Genomic DNA, 22129 nt, shown 5'->3' with positions numbered 1-22129 from the left:
TCAGTCATTAGTGCCTACATGCATGCACGTACGCGCACGCACACACACAACCGCACACATTCTAAACATAAGTTATTATTAACAGGGGGGTAACTGCTTTATACAACTCGTTTCTGATAATTCTTTGCATAGTGTTGCATAAACTCACCCTATAATAGAATGAATGTCACAAGGGTCAACTAAGGTGGATATGTAAGGGATAATCAACGACGCACCGTGCGTTTCTAGGAAAAATAATGCACGTTTTAAGTGTTAATAATGTCCCGACGCCGCAGGCATTATTGCAGTGCATTATTTTCCTATAAACGCACGGCGCGGAGTTGATTATCCCGTTTATACCACTGCTACTATCATTTTCGTTTATATTGCCGCTGTCTTAGATACAACGTTGCTGTGTTTACCGTTACATTCACATTGGCGAATTAATATTCAAGTGTGAGAAGCTCCGCTTTAACCCTCTCTGGTGGTATAAATTCAGCTAAATTCAGGCAAAGCTTCATTTGCTCAACCTGATACAGACAGAGAGCCTCTGCATCTTGTGTAAATATAACTTGTCTTACACAAGGAAACACAAACACACAAGATTATCGTTATCGTTTCATTTTGATGGTATGACATCGCGGAGAACGTTGGATTAATGAATTCACGCAGAACGCCTTGACCCCCGGTTGAAGACCCATGATATAGACTATAACTCAGGGACAGGTGCAAAACCACCAACTGGGATGGATCGAAGGGCAAGCAAGCACTGCCACACAACGTGAAGGCCTTTGTGTTGTCAACACTAAACAGAAAGTTTCCTACGATGGGGAGAAGTGGCCGCAAGGACTGCATCGATAAGATCAACGAATGCCTTCGCAAGCCCCGAAACCCCGGTGATACATTTTCTTTCCTTTAATTCAATAAAAAAATGTTTATCTGAAGAACTTTTCCGAGGTTGTCTTGTCTACCAAATCCTAAACTTAAATAGCGTAAACATTTTATCTTATGAAAAAACTCTTAGGGAGAACAGTTAGGCAGCCCTTCCTCCATATCGTAGTAGGCCTATAGGCAATTTATTAGAGGGGTCAAAAAAACTCATAAAGTAGGCTAGCCTGCTACTTTTTCCAGACTAAATGTGTCACTTTAGTGATTGGCTCTTTCAAATGCAAATGAGGTGGATGGGCTTTTGAATGGGCCTGCTGCAGGTGAGAGGACAAATCCTAAGAATTTGTTGTTTTTACAAAGTGCCATTATCATTGGCATATTCTCTTAAAACAATACATAAGTTTAGAGCGAACGTTTCAACTATGTTTGCCATGGTAGACAAAAACACTCAAATAAAACAATAGCCTAAAAAATAACTGTAGTGCGTAATGGACACGGCTCTATATCCTAAATAATTTTCGAGGTTCGCCATTTGGTAAAAAGCCAGGTCTATATATATATATATAGAGAGAGAGAGAAAGAGAGAGAGAGAGATTCATGCATTCTGCATTACCGTGACCCTATACCTTGGATGTTTTTTTTTCTCATTGGAATACAGCAGGACAGGATGCCTTTTATCTATCAAACGCAAAAGCTGAGATTGTTGGAAGGACTAGGCTACTCAACAAACTTGTTTTTCGTTTCTGGGAGATCTCGTTATCGTTTTGGATTGTCGGATTTTATACTTATTGTATATATAGGATGAACAAAGTCCATGGATTTGCTATATTAAATCCAGTAGCCTAATATAGGCTATGTGCCACGTCCGATTTCGCAAGTGGTGTAGTAGGCCTAGGCTACATTTAAAAATCGACAGCCGTATGTGAGATCCATTTCATGAAGAGCAATTGTCTTGTGCGATCATGCCCCCTCCCCCACACTCGTCTAACCCAGTGGTTTTCAAAGTGGGGGCCGCGGCCCCCTGGGGGGCCGCCAGGGGGCGCTAGGGGGGCCGCAGCAAGTTGGATGAAAATATATTGTACTTTAAGCAAAAAAAAATCATAAAATATTTCTATTATTGTATGTATTGATATGAGATACCATTATAATAATTTGTTGTATACCTTTTAGGGTTGCAACGATTACAGTGTAAAGGTAAACCATGATAAAAATGTTGACGTTAACAATTACCGTGTTCATTTCAAACCCTATAATTATTATCGCGGTTGATAACCACGGTCTGGAAACCGTGTGTTAAATTGCGCCCAGCGTCATCTGAGCCTGCTTTTGATATAGGCCTGTCAGGCTACTATGAAGCAAAATTGGTACCCTACTGATTCTGTTGTCTAATTTGATGGATTTAACCACGATTCGGATTTAGGCTACACCTTTTAAAAGGCGGAACATTTTCACCGCAAACGAAAATGTGGCTGTCATATATAGCCACTCGGCGTCTTTTTATGTACATATGTACATTCATATTAAATCCAATTTTATTTTGAGCACTGGTTGTCACTCATTGGATACTTAAAACAGATACCAAACTCAAAGTCATGATAGAAGCACCCAGCCAATTAAACATGACCAAGGAAAAAGTGAACGGGACAACACACAATACCATGCTACTCCTAAATCATAGATTTTAACATTGCAAGACACTTATCTTTTCTATGACACCAGAAATATTTTCTTTACCTGGTTCGTTTTTGAACATTAATTTTATGTAATGAAAACATATATCCTTGAACTATGCGTGACTACTTTCCAAAAACCGAATGAAACCTAATTACGTTCACATACTTTTTAAAGTGACAGGCACTGAATTAGACCTACACACCACCCCTGTGATATCATTAAAGACAAGTGCAATCAATGTGAAGTACTCAAATTACTGAATATTTTTAGCTATAAGTAATTATGCAGATCTCAAAATACTATAATGTTAACAAAATATATAAAGTTTATGAATTCAAAATATGAGAAACCAGACAAGCCATTTTCTGTGTGTGTGGAGGGTCGAACAGAGACTGCTGTGCATGATCTGTATCCCGCTTAAGGCAATAAGGTTTCGCCATATATTTTTGTAATGTAATAAACACTGTCACACTTTTTAAAAAACTATTTCAGCTTGTGTATGCCTATCAGTGCTTTTTTAACATGTGAACACATATTTTTTTTAAATACCGTGAAACGTGTAAAACCATTGCATCCCTAAATAGTGCAAAGCCTATAAAATAAATAGATTTTCACCTATCTAGGTCTATTTTATTAACTTATTTCTACATTTGCCGTATCGTTGATGGGTTCAATACGACATCATGCAAAAGGGGGGCCTTGGCCACAATCTAGTGGTATTTGGGGGGCCTTGTCATGGGAAAGTTTGGGAACCCCTGGTCTAACCAGTTCACTACATTATAGCCTACCTATATGTGGCACTGAGGACGACTGCCTCTCCCTCTTCTCTCTCGACAGACACCTGAGCCCGACACTATGTCAATGTAAAAATGTGCGAGTGTGCGCTGAACCACGAATTCACATAGGCTATTAACTTTTCTTTTCAGCAGACAAAAAAATCGCAAAACAGAAAATCTTTCATTTTTTAATAAAACGATAATTATTCTCTTGATGAGTTCCGGAGAGGTTCTTCGAGTGGGTTTCGAACCCCGATCGCTGGCGTACCCTGCACATGCTCCAACCAGTTGCGCCACAGCTCGATTGTTAATACTGTCATGCTTTATTCGCGCCATGTACTTGAAACGCCGATCAAAAGTTCTGACATGTTAAACTGACGTTAGTTATTAATTCACCACATGATAAAATGCTGTCATATAGCTTGACGCCCAGCAGCCTATTGTAGTCTATGCCTATCTCTGAATCAACATGAACATGCATTGCGGAACTAGGCCTCCTAGTCGATGGTTACAATGAATCACCCTCACTGCCCTATCGCATATCTGACCATCCATTGTTACAATGTTACAAAATGCGCGATCTTCTCCATGCATGTAGCCTACGGTTATAAGTAAAGTGACAAGCATAGGCATGTATTAAAGAGATTTCTGTTAAATACATTTTATTTTCAGTCGTCAAAAGTGGTGGGGACAAAATCTGTGATAACAAGTGCTGGGTACATGTAGGCTACCCAGCGTCGCCGGTTAAAATGAACATGCCTCCATTTTAAAATAGCCTATACACGGAAATGCGGTCTTGTAGGCTAACCGTAATGAATTCATGAGTATTTCAGGTTGAATTGAAGGCTATTTCCTTCTGATAGGCCTATAGGCGATTTTCTAAAACCATTTTCATTCATTTCAACAATGGTTTATTGAAACGTCGTTTGATTAATTTCGCCAGTCATCACTTTCATTTTAATGATTAAATGAGACGGATATGCGGAGCATTTCTCTCCCCCTCCATTGACCAAAACGTTGCTCTGGCATCTCTGCTGGACTGACTGAGTTATAGGCTACGTCGAGTGAGAGAGCTGTGAGGTAGGCTGTAAACATTCGAAAACTCTGCAACTGCAATCTAACATGCCGAGCGTCATGTCTCTTTTCTCCGCTTGTCACCAGCGCGGAGTCCTCGGGTTTTTCCATGAGCCGAACCTTCATATTATTAGGGCGGTCTATGTTGCCCCCTTGCGGTTGCAGTTTTCCCGATGCTTCGGGAGTCCCGATGTGCGGGAAAGAAAGGAGCATTCTCAACCCGTACCATCTGTATAAACATTCAAAGGAGTTGAGTTCATCCTGTTATGCCAAGAGAAAAACAGAGAAATCTGCCTCTGAAGTTAACCGTCGGCTCAACACTCACGAACGCTTTGTAAGGTCGCCGCTATTACAAGATTTACGGTACTTGTATCAACGACACAGCACGCGGATGGCTTGGTGGTTGTCAATGAGTGCATTTACCATAAATATTGGAATAGAGCGGCAAAAACGAGACGCCTCTAACTTCCTGCTTCCTCTAACTTTCTCACCTCAAGAAACTCACGTTTTTAGACTAGAAAAGGTCAGTTTTTCAGCGAAATGTATTCACGGCCGTACAGTGTAGACCTCCCACTGTTTCAAAACACTTCCACAAAAAAAAATCCACGATTTTAGCACAAGTGACATAAATGGTCATTTTTCTCAGAAACGTCTGTTGCGACAAGCGACTGGTTTTGCCGTGGAGAGTCACATATGTGTTATGAATGTCAGATTCTACGCTTACGAGAATACTTTGAATTATTGATGGGAGTAATTACTCATGAATGCGCTCTCATTTTTGGAAGAAAACATGTGTTTTTGCTAAGACTCGACCCAAAAAACTACACAATGTTCCTTTAACCTTATATCAATAAAATCTTTTTTCCAGTCCAGGGCTCTGTATCTGCGGACAGATGGGAGTAGGATGAATAACTGGTTCAGGGGATGGTCAGGGCTGCTTACTATGGTGTGGGCAAGGCATGGTGGCTGTGTCGTTTGCATCAGTGAGGCTGGGAGTGGGAAGCTGTATTATCTTGGATACTAAGTGTGAGATTTTAATGTTGTCTTTGTGAGATTGTACTTTAGGACTTTAGATCTGTAAAATATGATTGTCGCCAGTGTTGGGGAGTAACAAATTACGGTAACACTTTACTTGACGGGTTCGTTCATAACACATTCATAACAGCTGGCATGAACTGCACATGAAGCATTCATGACTGTTTCATGAGACATGACTCAACATTCATACCAACCCTTTCATGAATGTGGAAGACAAAAAGTCAAAAACTTGTCAAAATAAAAGTCCAACAATCGCAAAGCAGCATTGCTGTCTTTTTGTTTAAGCCAACCTGATCATGTTACATCTTAGTCAACGGGGAAGTCCAGTGTCCAGGAGAATTTAACTTTTTGTTTGTCTGTTTGTTTATTTTATGATGGTAACCTCTGACGAATGCATAATTGTCTACACCAATGACTGTATATATACTGTAGATATATAATACAGGAATGTCCAACCATTTAGAGGTTCACATGGTCAGTAGTTCACTTCCCAGTATGATGAATACTTCACAACTCGTATAGTAAAGTGACATTAGAGGTAGACTTCATAAAATATTCATGAGATGTTTACAAATGCTGGAGAGGATTCATAATACCCTGGATTACTAGATTGTTGGACTTTTATTTTGACAAGTTTTCGTTGTTTTGTCTTCCACATTCATGAAAGTGCTGGTATGAATGTTGAGTCATGTTTCATGAATCAGTCATGAATGCTTCATGTGCAGTTCATGACAGCTGTTATGAATGTGTTATGAATGAACCCGTCAAGTGTTACCGTCAGTAGTTCACTTCCCAATATGATGAATACCTCACAACTCGTATAGTAAAGTGACATTTGAAGTAGACTTCATAAAATATTCATGAGATATTAACAAACGCTGGAGAGGATTCATAATACCCTGTATATGGATTACTAGATTGTTGGACTTTTATTTTGACAAGTTTCCGTCGTTCTGTCTTCCACATTCAGGAAAGGGTTGGTATGAATGTTGAGTCATATTTCATGAATCAGTCATGAATGCTTAATGTGCAGTTCATGACAGCTGTTATGAATGTGTTATGAATGAACCCGTCAAGTAAAGTGTTACCCAAATTACATGTAATTGAGTTACGTAATTTAATTTTAAAAAATGAATGTAACAGTAATACATTACAGTTACTGAAGAAAAACGTGTAATTCAATTACAGGTACTTTTAAAATTTTTCAAAATTACAATTTGAATTACATCTCAATAGCAAAACCTTGCAAAGAAAAAGTATGGAAAAATAACTGTTTCCCTCCACAGCCATAGTTTGATACGGGACCTTCTGATGGGCTCTATCACGTCTACAGTGCCATCAGCGTACATGTCTGCCTGTTAGGGCTGCTCGATTATGGAGAAAATCATAATCACGATTATTTTGATCAATACTGACATCACGATTATGTAACACGATTATTTCATTTCAATTCCTGGGCTGCGATTCTAGAAAGCCTCGTATGCTAACTTGCATCCCAACCTTGAAAGTTCCCTGGATTTGGTGTTTGTAGAAGTAGTTGTTCAAACTCTCAAACTCTCAATTGCAAACTAGAATGCATTTCCCGGTGGGAAAGTGCGAAGTGTGCTTGCTCCGACGCGCCGCGAAAGCGCTCCGGCAGGAGACGCGACCGCTCGCCCTCAGGTCAAAACGCTAAAGTTTGGCCAAGACGCAAAGCTGCTTCGAGTTTGGCGGCGTTACCCTCGACTGCCAAATTCTTACACTGACGTGACGGGTTGCCTAGGTTCATCAGTGGTATGTCCCAGAGCACCTCCAATGTAAAAATGTGGATGTCATCCCAAAGATGTAAAGAGATATGAGACAAAATGCATTTTTGCTAATTGCGACGCCCCCTAGTGGCCAAATTACACCAAATTTACTAAGGCTACTTTGGATTGTGTCCAAAATCGTCCCACCAAATATGGTCTTGACACCTCAAAGCGTTTCCGAGATTTGACCTCACTTCCTGTTTGAAGGCTTCGCCATCGAATTTGATTGGCTGCCATGGGCGAATGCTTTGATGTATGGAAATGAAATGTACACCTCTAAGGTCTGTAGACCTTGTGTTGAATTATGTATGAGTTGTTCACGTGTAGCCAGCATGAAACACGTAACCAGTGAAAGAAGGAAGGAGCCTAAGGAACTAGGCATGTTTCTAGAACAAATACGAGTAATGTTAGGAGTATTGCGGGAACATCTGCTGTTTACTCACTGTTGAGTAAGTTGCAATGTGTTATAGCCTCAAATTGATGGTAGAATAAATAGGACGACTCACCTGTTCAAATGGTGTAATAGGATCAAATTTGGTGTTGATATGTCAAAGCAACCAGGCTGTTACTGGTTAACGTGTCTGAATATGAAATAGGGATGGCGAAAACTACAAATTTTCTTGACCGACCACCGAGGCTCATTAGCCGGTTGAAACCGGTTAACCGGTTCGTTTAAAATAAATTATGCTATTTGAAATAACAGCCACGCAATTTCCCAACTCTCATCTCTCTGTCCCCCGCTTATAGGCTACACACAGCCCCGGCGCCGCCCTTTCACTCACGTCACTTTTTTAAATCCCCTACAGCGCCAGTTTAGTTTGAGGAAGTGCTAACAATAATAACGAAAGATGATCATTACCTTATCTGTTACCATTGATGACCCTTCCTGAAATGTAGATGTAATGTCTTTCCAAATCTAAGCCCATCTTATGCGGAAAGTTGCCTAGACTGCAACACGATAAAACCAATGGATAAAACAGCGCACTTCCAGATTGCAAAAGACGCACCGGCCACCGCTGTGACCTCGTGCCAAATGTTTTTATTGGTTTATTACGTAGCCTAGCCTACAAGCAGGCGAGTTATGAAAAATTGAGTGTGAGGGATAATTTGTTAACTTCACGAAAAAAAGATCTTCTTGGAATGAGATGGCTAGCTGTAGTAACGTTTAGTCCACTGTCTTTAGGCTAATTTAAAGATGCCTCTCTTTTTTTTTTGTTAACCGACTAGCGACAACTTTGGTCGGTTAACGTGGATACGGTCAACCATCGGTCAAACAGTCATCGGTTAACATCCCTAATATGAAATCGATTTTGGATTGGTTGCATGTGATAAAAGCTATGCCATTTCCTGTCCATATTCAGATTCAGAAATACTGTACACCGGCAACAAGGCACACACACACACACACACACACACAGACACACACACACACACACACACACACACATATACATATATATATATGTATATACTGTATGAGCAATTCCATGCAAAACTGTCAAGTCCATAACCCCACACAGCATCAAACTATGATGTGGATGATGATTTCTTAAAAGTTTACCATTTCGCTCTTCTTGTTTGTACAACATATTCAATGACATTGTTAACTTAATCATTTGCATTATATAAATGTAACCTATTTTTCCACCCTTATGTCTCAACATATAGGCTACTATACACATAGTCACATTCATAAACATAAACAGGATCCTAGGTTCTCAATTTGCTGGACTCACTGTCTACCATAAAGTTAAAGAATAGTAATAACAGAAGAAAAGGTAAGAAGATGTTGATAGCGTGATTAACTGTGTGGTGCCTCCACTGAAGAATGTCTTTACCACTGCCCTGGTGGAAATATGCAAATCCTCAGAAATGTCAAGTGACTACTGTTACTTCTAACTGCTTTAATATAGCTTATCCTAAATGAAATACTATGCAATGCAAGCATCACAAAACATTTATTTTATCCTTTGTTTTTAACTCTTAGAATTCAGTTCAGTAGGCTATGACATAATAAAATGAAAGTACAAAAACAGTTTTTAAAACCCCTTTTTAAAAGTTCAACCTATCACTTTCAATGAAATCTCAATTAAGGATTACGTAGTTACATTGCATGTAAATGCAATGTACTGTTATCCCTGTTCTTCTTATTATCGTTATAATTATTATTCTGCTTCCGACCAAAATCAACTATCAAAGGCTCTAAAACCACTGAGCCGTTTGACGTCATTCAAGCACTCCTACACAGGACTTGTAACGGAGATTTGTTCTATGTATTTTTCAAATGTGTGAACTTTATACTTTTTGAGATATTTACGATAAAAGAAATTAAAATTCCCATAGAGTTTACATTGAGACCCTTTGGCGGCAAAGATTAATTGTTACGTCAGTGCGCAGCTGTCAGTAATCAAGGATCTCTGATCCAAAGCCATGCCACCGCCGATGCGCTGAACCAGGCTACGTGAATGTTACGTTACGTCTACTCATTAAGCTGTAACAGCTGCAGCTGCTGTAAACCAGGACGTTATCGTCTTGTCTCTTAGGCTACTCCTTACTTGATTTGTTTATATCGTTACAGTAGCCTAACCGGTTTGCTCTCGGTAACGTTATCAACAGCTAAAGACAATCTAACCTAACGTCAACGTAAACACTGTATTTAGTTAACGACAACCAAACTTGCTCCAGGCTAACGTTCAACGTCGGGGTAGGCTGCAAGGCGAACAGGGCTTACACAAGGGCTTTTAGCCATCTCTACAGAGCAGCGTTTTAAGTGAAGTCCAACCTGATAGACAGGCCTACTAGTTGATTTAGGTTCAAGCCTTCTCACAGTCGCTTATTCCTATTAGGACAATCACACTCACACACCTGGAAACGGTTTCGAAGAACATACTAGCTCATCCTGTAATATGTGTAGTCTACATAAATTATCCTAGTAAGCTAACGTTACATTTGCTAGATATCCTACCTGTTGCTGCATCATCGTTGATTGGCGTTGTTTGAGATTGTATGCCGTACAGTATTCCAATGGTGTCAGCCTAGGCCTACTTTTAACCTGCATTAGTGTAGATATGAAGGCTATGTAAGCTATCCTACCAGTCGTTTCACTGTAGGCTACTTAGTCAGCTCTTGCAACTTGAAGTTGGCAACTTCATTGCAGTCTTTTAAATTCTAATAAATGAAGAGTTATTTTCCAAAATAGCCTATATCCACAATTTTGATGCATTTTCATAAATCACTTTTTAAGTGTGACTTTCCAACTTGGAATTGTAATTGTTATTTATCTATTCTTCAGTTTAGCCTAGTTGTCTTTTTAACTATACAGTGGGTACGGGTTGAGAATGCACCTTCTCCCGCGGGACTCCCGAAGAGATCCCGCAGTGCGTCAAGCCGATTTTTTTCGAGGCTAAGGCAATGTACCCAAACAACCACCAGGTGGCAGAAAGTTTCAACTGCATTTAATGATGAAGACCGCATATCCGTCAATAGTCGACTCCTTAATCTCACTGAATCATTAAAATGAAGGTGATGACTGGCGAAATTATTCAAACGACACTTCAATGAACCATTGTTGAAATGAATGAAAATGGTTATAGAAATCGCCTACAGCCAGCGTTATAAGAAATATATAAGTAATAGTTAAAGTCTTCTTCCGTATTAAACAGATAGCCTACGGGACGCTCTTTGTTCCGTAGGCTATTTTAAGGAACTACTCAATGCACACACACTGGGTAAACTGGCGCGCTACAAACATTAAAATGTCAAATCATATTTATTTCTCTTTGTCGCCATGATATTGGGGGAAACGCGGAGAGGCGAGATGGTCAGTCCTCGTATTTGTTCTTCGCGTTTCGTTATAAGAAATATAGCCTATAAGTAATAGTTAAAGTCTTCTTCTGTATTAAACAGATAGCCTACGGGACGCTCTTTGTTCCGTATTTTAAGGAACTGCTCAATTCACACACACTGGGTAAACTGGCGCGCTACAAACATTAAAATGTCAAATCATATTTATTTCTCTTTGTCGCCATGATATTGGGGGAAACGCGGAGAGGCGAGATGGTCAGTCCTCGTATTTGTTCTTCGCGTTTCGTTATAAGAAATATAGCCTATAAGTAATAGTTAAAGTCTTCTTCTGTATTAAACAGATAGCCTACAGGACGCTCTTTGTTCCGTATTTTAAGGAACTACTCAATGCACACACACTGGGTAAACTGGCGCGCTACAAACATTAAAATGTCAAATCATATGTATTTCTCTTTGTCGCCATGATATTGGGGGAAACGCGGAGAGGCGAGATGGTCAGTCCTCGTATTTATTCTTCGCGTTCTGAGCTATGCAAAATTGGTATCTCATATGCATGTAAAACAATAATATAGCCTATATTGCCTAATTATATATAGCCTATAATTGCTCAGAATTTGGGAAACATGCATTTAGTCTACCTTTTTTTTGTTCCGTGTCAGCATTCATCCAAAAATGTGGCTGTTTGACTCAACATTGAACATAATTAGCCTAGGATTTTCCTATACAAATTCTGTTTCAGCCGTTCCTCACATGAATGCCTTGAAGCTCTCCCAAGCATGAAATGCAGGCATAGAATATTATTAAGAAACTCTTTATTAACGTCTTCATCAATGGACCAAAAGTCCATTGCTCCGCGATTATAAATTGCAGCGAGATGAAACCTTTATTGCACGACGTGGGGAAGAGCAGACGTGGGGCTTTCCAACGAGCCACTAGGCCTATAAGTTGCGCAAGGACGCACATATTGCATGCTCATACCAATTGTAGGCTATATGCCTTGATGACATTAAATTAAGAAATATTTCCTGATTTGGGAAACTTTTAGTTTATTTTTCTTTCCATAATACCATTCGATCTTGCTGGAAATTATCAGACTTGAGAAACACGCATTGCATCGGCAACTTCGCTGCTCAGTAGACGATTCTGCCACTTTCTGTAGAGGCCAGCAGTTCGAGATAAAAGCTGCAGATCATAGACAGAGAAAGCATATGCTCTGAGAACAGAACACAACTGCATGTCAAGTGTAGCCGAGGGTCTGTCCACGCAGAAACAACAAGTGCATTTCTACATGTTCGTGACAAAATGTGGGGGATAGAATCGCGTTTCAGTGGGAATGCTGCAACTTATGTCTTTTTCTTCTAAAGACAATTATGTACGATATAAATGACAATTTATTTTTTTTACCGACCCGACCAAACATGACCCGCATATCATTAAAAATATTTTTTCTTGACCCATAACCGCGGGTGACCGCGGTCGCCCGCTCGATTTGGATCAGCCCGCGCATCACTGGTAGATACGGATGCCTGCTCTTCAGAGCCATCACCACAAAGGAGCACTAGAGCCTGGTGCAAAACCACCAACTGGGATGGATCGAAGGGCAAGCAAGCACTGCCACACAACGTCAAGACCTTTGTCAACACTAAGCAGAAAGTTTCCTACGATGGGGAGAAGTGGCCGCAAGGACTGCATCGATAAGATCAACGAATGCCTTCGCAAGCCCCGAAACCCTGGCGATACATTTTCTTTCCTTTAATTCAATAAAACATTGTTTATCTGAAGAACTTTTCCGAGGTTGTCTTGTCTACCAAATCCTAAACTTAAATAGAGTAAACATTTTATCTTATGAAAAAACTCTTAGGGGGAACAGTTAGGCAGCCCTTCCTCCATTATCGTAGTAGGACTATAGGCAATTTATTAGAGGGGTCAAAAAAAACTAATAAAGTAGGCTAGACTAAATGTGTCACTTTAGTGATTGGCTCTTTCAAATGCAAATTAGGTGGATGGGCTTTTGAATGGGCCTGCTGCAGGTGAGAGGACAAATCCTACGAATTTATTGTTTTTAGAAAGTGCCATTATCATTGCCATATTCTCTTAAAACATAGGCTATATATTTGAAAACGAGTTGATTAAAGGCTTCTAATGGTGTCTCTATAATATGATAAAAGCAGAGATTGAGATGTGTGTTTGGAACAGTTTTTCAAATCCCCCGGGGGTATTTAGACTCCAGGGTGTTAAGCACTCATTCACAACTGTCCCATCGCTAAATGCTCTCTTGTGTTGCGTGATCACACAAGTATACCTGTCGTAGTGTGCTTTTAATTTGATATGCCTAATTATTATCTCCGCCAAGGATATAGGATGAACAAAGTCTATGGATTTGCTATCCAGTAGCCTAATAATTAGGCTATGTGCCACGTCCGATTTCGCAAGTGGTGTAGTAGGCTACATTTAAAAACAGACAGCCGCCTGTGAGATCCATTTCATGAAGAGCATTATTGTCTTGTGCGATCATTCCCCCTCCCCCACACTCGTCTAACCAGTTCACTACATTATAGCCTATAGCCTATGCGGCACTGAGGACGACACTTGAGCCCGACACTATGTCAATGTAAAAATGTGTTTGAGTGCGCGCTGAACCACGAATTAACATATTAACTTTTCTTTTCAGCAGACATCGCAAACATAAAATGAATCTCAAAACAGGAAATCTTTCATTTCTTTTAATAAATCGATTCATTTTGTTTCGACGGTTTCCGCAGAAGTTCTTCGACTGGGTCTCGAACACCGGTCGCTGGCGTACGATACCTATGCTTCAACCACATGCGCCACAACTGGACGTAAATTTCGAAAGGCTTTATTCGGCATATGTACTTGAACGTCGCCGTAGCCTACTTGAACGTCGCCGGTTAAAATGAACAAGCCTCCGTTTTAAAATAGCTTAGGCCTACACATTTTAAGTAGGCTATTCCTAGCATGTAAATGTTGCCAAAATGTCCATCTTGTCCATCTCTTTCGTCTTCGCCTTGACGTTGACAATAATAGCCAGGCTATTCACGGAAATGCGGTCTTGTAACCGTAGCCTAATGAATTCATGAATTAATCTAAGGTTGCCTTTCGAGTAGGCTAGCCTATTTCAGGTTGAATTGAAGGCTATTTCCTTCTGATAGGCCTATAGGTTTCTAAAACCATTTTCATTCATTTCAACAATGGCTTATTGAAACGTCGTTTGATTAATTTCGCCAGTCATCACTTTCATTTTAAGGATATAGGATGAACAAAGTCTATGGATTTGCTATCCAGTAGCCTAATAATTAGGCTATGTGCCACGTCCGATTTCGCAAGTGGTGTAGTAGGCTACATTTAAAAACAGACAGCCGCCTGTGAGATCCATTTCATGAAGAGCATTATTGTCTTGTGCGATCATTCCCCCTCCCCCACACTCGTCTAACCAGGTCACTACATTATAGCCTATATGCGGCACTGAGAGCCCGACACTATGTCAATGTAAAAATGTGTGTGAGTGCGCGCTGAACCACGAATTAACATATTAACTTTTCTTTTCAGCAGACATCGCAAACATAAAAAGAATCTCAAAACAGGAAGTCTTTCATTTCTTTTAATAAATCGATGCATTTTCTTTTGATGGGTTCCGGAGAGGTTCTTCGACTAGGTTTCGAACCCCGGTCGCTGGCTTACGATACCTATGCATCAACCACTTGCGCCACAGCTGAATGTGAACTTCAATAGGCTTTATTCGGGAGATGTACTTGAAACGTCGCCGGTTAAAATGAACAAGCCTCCGTTTTAAAATAGCTTACACATTTCTAAGTATTCCTAGCATGTAAATGTTGCCAAAATGTCCATCTTGTCCATCTCTTTCGTCTTCGCCTTGACGTTGACAATAATAGCCTATTCACGGAAATGCGGTCTTGTAACCGTAATGAATTCATGAATTAATCTAAGGTTGCCTTTCGAGTAGCCTATTTCAGGTTGAATTGAAGGAAATAGTCCTTCTGATAGGCCTATAGGTTTCTAAAACCATTTTCATTCATTTCAACAATGGTTTATTGAAACGTCGTTTGATTAATTTCGCCAATCACTTTCATTTTAATGATTAAATGAGACGGATATGCGGAGCATTTCTCTCCCTCTCCGTTGACCAAAACGTTGCTCTGGCATCTCTGCTGGACTGACTGAGTTATAGGTTACGTCGAGTGAGAGAGCTGTGAGGTAGGCTGTAAACATTCGAAAACTCGGGCGGTCTATGTTGCCCCCTTGCGGTTGCAGTTTTCCCGATGCTTCGGGAGTCCCGATGTGCGGGAATGAAAGGAGCATTCTCAACCCGTACCATCTGTAGGCCTAATATGTTTTACACAGCTAGCAACCTTTTTGCATTTACATGCAATGGTAATTCCTTCCATGGAATTACATTTTCTAGTTTTAGATAGTAACTGTGTGGTAATAATTCACCTATACCACCCATAGCCTAAATTAATTAAATGTTTACTATGAACAATAGTTAAATGAAACACACAGTAATACTTTCTATAACACTTTGTGTTGGATGTAATTCATTGAACCTAGAATTGTTAACTGCTATACAATAAGTGGGCCAAGCTTCACAGTTTAAGTCTCCACACATAAGCTTGCCTACTGAGTCTAAAAACATAGCTCCCACTTTCCTTAGCTGGAGGGGAATTCTGAGATTTCTCCCTAAAGCAGAAACTATTATTTTTACCTAATTATTATTACTATTATTATTGGGAAGGTTATAGGTTTGCACTGATTCAGGTAGGGTAGTGGCACTATACTGGATGGTATATCGGTTAGAATATAGGACGGAGAAGAGATGGGGTTTAACTTTGTATTGTTCCAGCAGAGACATTCAGGATTCCATACATACAGAGAAATATAGGTAGATGGCTATTTATAGATAATATATCTGCAGCATACAGATATGCATTGAATACTAAGCTCATTAAACTGAATTGTAAGCCAGGACACACATACAGCAATGGCAACGCTAACCCCTTCAAGAAAGAAAAGAAACCTTTTTGTTCGTGACTACAGTTATTATGTGGTCAATAACGCCATCTAGCGGCGTAAACGGTACTGTGTAATAGCGTTAACTCGCACAGCACAGGTACAAACTTCCTCCAGTCGGAGATTGTTAATGAGGGCTATCTTTTACTGTCTATGGGGCTAAAGGACTGTATGGATTGATTGATTGTGTTGCTTGGATGGCGTCAGTTAGAACCAAAGATCATACAGCGCTAGAATCTTTGGTTAGAATACTGGTTGTGAAGCAGTAGTTTCTCCTTAGTTTCTTTATTGAGTTTTCTTCCACCATACAACAGCATGAATAAACTTATAATGTATAGTGGTCTGTAAAGAACCAAATAAACTGTCATTAATATGGTCACTAAATAAACTGTATCGCTATCTCTCATTCTATAAGCTCAGCTTCTCACACAAGTAACACAGGCTTCCTTCATTTCAAACCCTTAATGCTAATGCTCCGTTTAGCATGCTAAGTCCTTGCATATCAACGTGAAAGATACATCCCACTCCCAATACACATGACCGAAGGTTACGGTCACTTACTTTTGTTGTCATACACGCACACAACTTCAACTTAAGGTAATTGGCAGTAAACTCACTCAAAACTAACGTCATGAACTTCACCAACACTGTGGTGTACTACTAGATAACGTCTCTAATGAACTAGCATGAGGCTGCACGAGAGGGCGTCACTAGGCAACAACACCTCAACAGAAGAAGAGTACAGAGATGCAAGACTAGTCTACGTCCTTACAGTAGAAACGCTAAACAGTAGATTCTTAAGCTAAACACATGAAGTATTATAATTTCAGAGAACACTTACAGTATATTACTTCATGGAAATCATGTCAAGAGCAAGTTTAAGTGTATTAGCAAACCTCTTGCATACCAGTGTGAATTAACGATGTATGTATCAAACTTACTTTTTGTCAATGATCGCATCTCTGAATGTAAAGGGCTGGATTACTCAGGATAACTGCAGGAATTGTCTAAGGGTAAATTAATTATCTATGTTTTTTGTGCACAGCCGTCTGCTCATCATCACAACAGAAAACGAAACTTAAAATCCTCAGACAGGGCGACCGCTCTACTTCCGGTATTTCGCCGAATTTTGGAGTGAAGTTTACCCAGAATGCTCAGGTCAATACAAATCATCCAAAACACACCGTCAGTATGAAACATCGTGTGATTGTCGAGTATATATACCAAATGAACACAAGCAATGCCTAACAGCGCGTAAGTCCGTACTTGCCCCTCGGGGCCATGGCATTGCTTAGATATACCAGTCTCAGGATGAGACACCCCGATGCGGACCATCCTAGAATCACACCCACATTGTACCGTTGCGGACAATCCATGTCATCCAATGACCAATTGAACAGTGGAAGTCAACTACCATTCCATAATGAAGGTATGAAAATACATGGAATGACTCCATAGTGCTGTGAGAATTACACCAATATGTTTTACAAGAATGGCCTCGATTTGATTTTTTTTTTTAAATATCAACATTGTATCTTAAATCACTCTGAAATGTCATTTCTGCATGACCTAAGCAATTTAAGATGAGCTATTCTGCTTAATAGTATACATTCGCCAACACACACGTTTTTGCTAATTATAGAGCCATCGACAGACCGAATAACACCAAATTTATTGAGGGTGCTTTGGATGGGGTCTCAAGTCATCCCACCAAATATGGCTTTCATACGTCACAGTATTTCCAAGATAGGCACACTTCCTGTTTGGCGGCTTCGCTCGCTGAATTTAATTGGTTGTCACAGGCGAACGCTTGGACGTATGAAGGCGAAATCAAGGCGGTTGATCCGCCTTGGTCTGTAGATCACGCGTGCCAAGTTTCATGACGATCGGAGGAACTATGCGGCCAGAGTTGCTTTACTTTGACTTTGGACAAAATTCAAAATGGTGGAAAATCCATCATGGCGGAAAATGACGTCACATAGTGCGTTGGAATCAGCTGAGTCAGAGGATTCCAACGGTATAAGTTTTATCAAAATCGGCCATACGGATCAAACGTTACGGGCATGAACGCGTTTTCCAACTTTGACCAGTTGGTGGCGCTAGAGCGTGAGAGTGGCGAGCATGAAACCTGGTGGTGTCAATCAGGGTAGTCTCCTCTATCAGCGTACCAAATTTCATGACTTTATGTCTTACGGTTTGGGCTACAGGTGGAAAAATGTGTGGGCATCAGCGCTCAAAAATCACTTTTCCATTCATTCCTATGGGAAGAAATCGACCGGAAAAACTGGAATAACGGGAGAACGACAAGGCGTATCAAAAAGCTGTATACAAGCCACCATCCTCGCATCAGGACCGACGCGTGAGAGGTGGAACGGCGTCTCTAGCTCTAAATCCCTAGGACAAGATAGGGAGACAAAAGTTTGACTTAAGATAAATAATAAGTATATGAAACGCACGGAGAACAATAGTGTGCTTTTGCAAGCACACTAACAAGGACTGTGCAGGCACACCTGTGGCGTAGGCTACCTTGGGAGTTGCGGTTGGTGATGTCGTCAGTGTCAGGAGCGAACCAAAAATCACAAGCGCCCAACCAAAAATCACTAAGTTGATGTTTTTCTCGTGACTCAATGATTGCGCTTTACTGAAGGCTAATAGGCCTATAAATTAAAAGACCGACCCCTGTTGGGCTCATTCTTGCTACTTGTGTTACCTTACGTTAATTTGCGTGTTGGTTTGAGTTTTTGGTGAGCTTCTATTATGCAATGTACAAACCCACATTTCATGCAAACCAGTCCTTAGTGCAGTGGCTAAAGCAGGTGACTTGTTATGGAATCATTGCAGGTTCTAATACCGTATGCAATTAACATGATTTTGTTTCTGACTACAGTGAAACGTGGAAATAACTTTGCAATGCCGTGGAGCTATTAAAACTGATGTCGTATTCCTGGCCCCTCGATGTAAAGTAGGCTAATTAAATATATTTAGGGTCTAATCCATTGTTATGTGTGGTATGCCTCCTTTTACTCAAAAGTGACATGGAAGGGTGAGATGCGAACCTTCGCCGCGCATGCAATGTACTGATGCGAAACAGCTGAACCACTGTGATTTTGTTTCCATGGTCTACCGAAGGGAGCTATCTTTCCCCAAATCAGTAAGAGCTGCAGGCTGCACTCTCCCAAATCAACACGAACTTAGGGCTGTTGAGCAATAATGGTCTTCAACTGAACGCAGAAATAAGGTTCGTTTTTGTAAATTATATTATGGACACGTCAATACCATATAGCCTAATATTATGTTCGCGGACTTCGCACAGACTTCTGTATCGCGCAGAAGTAGGCTTGTGGTTTTATGATTGACTATTTGTCGAATCAGAGTCACATCTGCAGTAAATTAGATAAAACTGCCTGCTCGTGATGACGTGCTATTTGTTTATCTATGGTTTATCCTTGAATTTTCAATAAAGTAGCCTATCTTTCTATCTATCTATCTATCCTCAGTTAACATCCCATCGAGATCCGTAACAACGACATTCCTAACCCTGCTCACAAGTGCCACCTGGTGGTTGTTTGGGTCATTGCAGCTTCACTAGGGAAAAATCAATAAAATAAGTGTGATTCACACTTGAGGTCTCGTGAGGATCTCACGTGAAGCCGGCCAATTGAATCCAACACCTACTGTACACAATGTTTTTGAGAGCCCTACATTTTTACTGTGGCTATCAAAAGTTGTGTAAAACAAGAAAATAAGTACTTCATACAATGATAACATCCAGCAAATTTTATGAGAATTCGGAATTAGGAGAGTTAAGAAGAAATAATCTATATATGGAATAAGGTGGTGCTAAATTCCCACCACCTTCAGTGTGCCCCTGTGTTTTATTGTCCCAGGAATTGATATTCAAAAATTGCTGGGGGGGTGGGGGGGGGGACTTATTTGCCATAATAATAGAGTAACACTCACAGAGTACAGGTAGATCTCCCTTTGTAAAAGCATCTTCAATCACTTTCCTGTCAGATCCATCAACACCTGCATGATGATATCCAACACCATGCAAAACTAAATCTAAAACAGATTATGTCCATTTGATTAGAATGATCTGTTCATAAAGCACACCCAGCAAACAATACCTTTTCTCACAATCCACTTGTCAGCAAAATCAGTAATTTGAAACTTACAACTTGCACAGAGTGAGTTCACAGGCAAGACAAGGTCAGATTCTTGATTATGGTTGTGGTGTTAGCCAGTATGATTAAATGTATAAAGAATTTCCAGTCTTGGTACATCTAATAAACATATTTTCAACAGAGTTTAATACAGTTACTTGAAGACATTTAAACTCAATACAGCAAACTCACTAACCTTTTAGTTTTGAGTCAATGAGAGAATCTGCATATTTCACCAGCCTGAAATAAAACCAATGATGATCACTTTAATTTACAAAATGGGAAAAAATGTATAGGTATGAAATTAAATAGGTATGATAGTCTGATCATTTTACTTTAAAATATAATTAACCTTTCTTTATGACCAATGCTCATAATGAATCTGGTATCCTTGGCAAGTACCTCTGCTGACTGCTGAACTCCCTTTCTTGTAGAACAAAACTATAACGAAATGAACATTAACCATTTAGTGCTTGAACAGAGGGGCTAGTCGGCACCATCTGAGGAGAATAAGTATCAGTGATTTTTGCAGTCTTTTGCGTGTGTACATCAGTGTTTACCTGCAGCAATGTTGACCAAAGGGTTCAAATAAGCATGGTGTGCTCGGTGCCAGTGATAGTGTCTGTAATTGACACGGTACAGACAGCAGGGCTAGTGAAAATAGGGCTCTGAAGAACTACAAAGTCATCCGCGATAGGAACTGATTTGACAAGGCTACTTTATTGTATAGTAACACAGGGATTGTGGTAATACTAATAGTTTACTATTGTTGGTTTACATTTGGCTGTGGTCCTGTTTGTTTGTTATGTCGGAGAAATTACAAAACTCAAAGTAAAACTGCTCAAATGTGTTCAACAACCAGTATTTACTGAAATGTGCATAATTTGACGCTATTGCCATCATGTGACGTCATAATATGCAAATTAGATGAGCACACCATGCTTATTTGAACCCTTTGGTCAACATTGCTGCAGGTAAACACTGACGTACACACGCAAAGACGCACCTCCATTCACAGACGCGTCTTGACTGTCACTGCCAATGGACGACCGATCATAATCTCCAAAAGGCAGATATTCTCCTTCAGATTCAGAGTAGGTGACTTACAGACCCAAGACTTCATAACACACGACTTTGTTTTTTAACATTTGCCGTTTTTCTGCTTCAAATTGTGCAAAGCGATCACGCATTTCCCTTCCGCGTTAAAAACAGGAAATGCGTCTTCTTCTTGTGTTTCTCGCGAGTAATACAGGTCCTTGCTGAAAACTTTTTTACTCGAATTTGGGCTTGAATCGAAGCTCTGGATGTCTGCCAACTAGTGGTGGAGAGTACAAAGGCGATTAGTCACCCTACTCGGATCTACCGTCTGTTTTAATCAGTGATGTTGCTTGTCGCCGTACGGCGCCTTGGGCGGTTAAAGAGTTAAGAGTCACGAGCACTCGTTTACTGAGACTACGAGAAACATCACCTCGTAACATCCCTTTACATGTTGCAATAGGCCTAGGCTATAAGCAACATATTTCAGTTTCAGGATGCTAAACAAAAAAAATATGTAAAACAAAACAAACGTTTGGATTTTTGTTTCAACTCACGGCCAGGGGCCTCATTTATAAACGATGCGTACGCACAAAAGAATGTGTACGCCTCATTCTACGCAAGCTTTGGTATTTATAAAAAGTGAACTTGACGGTAAAATGTGCGTACCTCCACGCAAGCTCTGACCCATGCGTACGCACAAAAAAGGGAAAAGCAGAAAGTCAGGAGGAAACAGGTACAACGACCCGATTTTCACTCGATTAAATTCCAGGACCCTATAATATTCTACCATAAAACATATAGTTTATATATGTGCAATATATATTATATATGTGATTTATTTTAATAACTATTTTTCATAACA

The 22129-nt window shown here is 40.1% G+C and overlaps 1 protein-coding gene across 2 annotated transcripts in view; it reads right to left on the bottom strand.

The window, feature by feature from the left end:
• The window catches only part of hfm1 (helicase for meiosis 1), a 276877-nt gene that overhangs the window by 167062 nt on the left and 87686 nt on the right, over positions 1 to 22129 (bottom strand). For both annotated transcript variants that reach the window (XM_062517215.1, XM_062517224.1), the window contains 3 exons: positions 20582 to 20670; positions 20426 to 20469; positions 20027 to 20128 (listed from right to left, as the gene is read on the bottom strand). In XM_062517215.1, the coding sequence (XP_062373199.1) occupies positions 20027 to 20128; positions 20426 to 20469; positions 20582 to 20670 (235 nt within the window). The remainder of the gene's footprint in view (positions 1 to 20026; positions 20129 to 20425; positions 20470 to 20581; positions 20671 to 22129) is intronic.

This window comes from Sardina pilchardus, chromosome 2, assembly GCF_963854185.1.
Source record: "Sardina pilchardus chromosome 2, fSarPil1.1, whole genome shotgun sequence".
NCBI classification, from domain to species: domain Eukaryota; kingdom Metazoa; phylum Chordata; class Actinopteri; order Clupeiformes; family Clupeidae; genus Sardina; species Sardina pilchardus.
The sequence above is the reverse complement of the archived record's forward strand: the minus strand, read 5'-3'. Positions and strand labels throughout refer to the sequence as shown.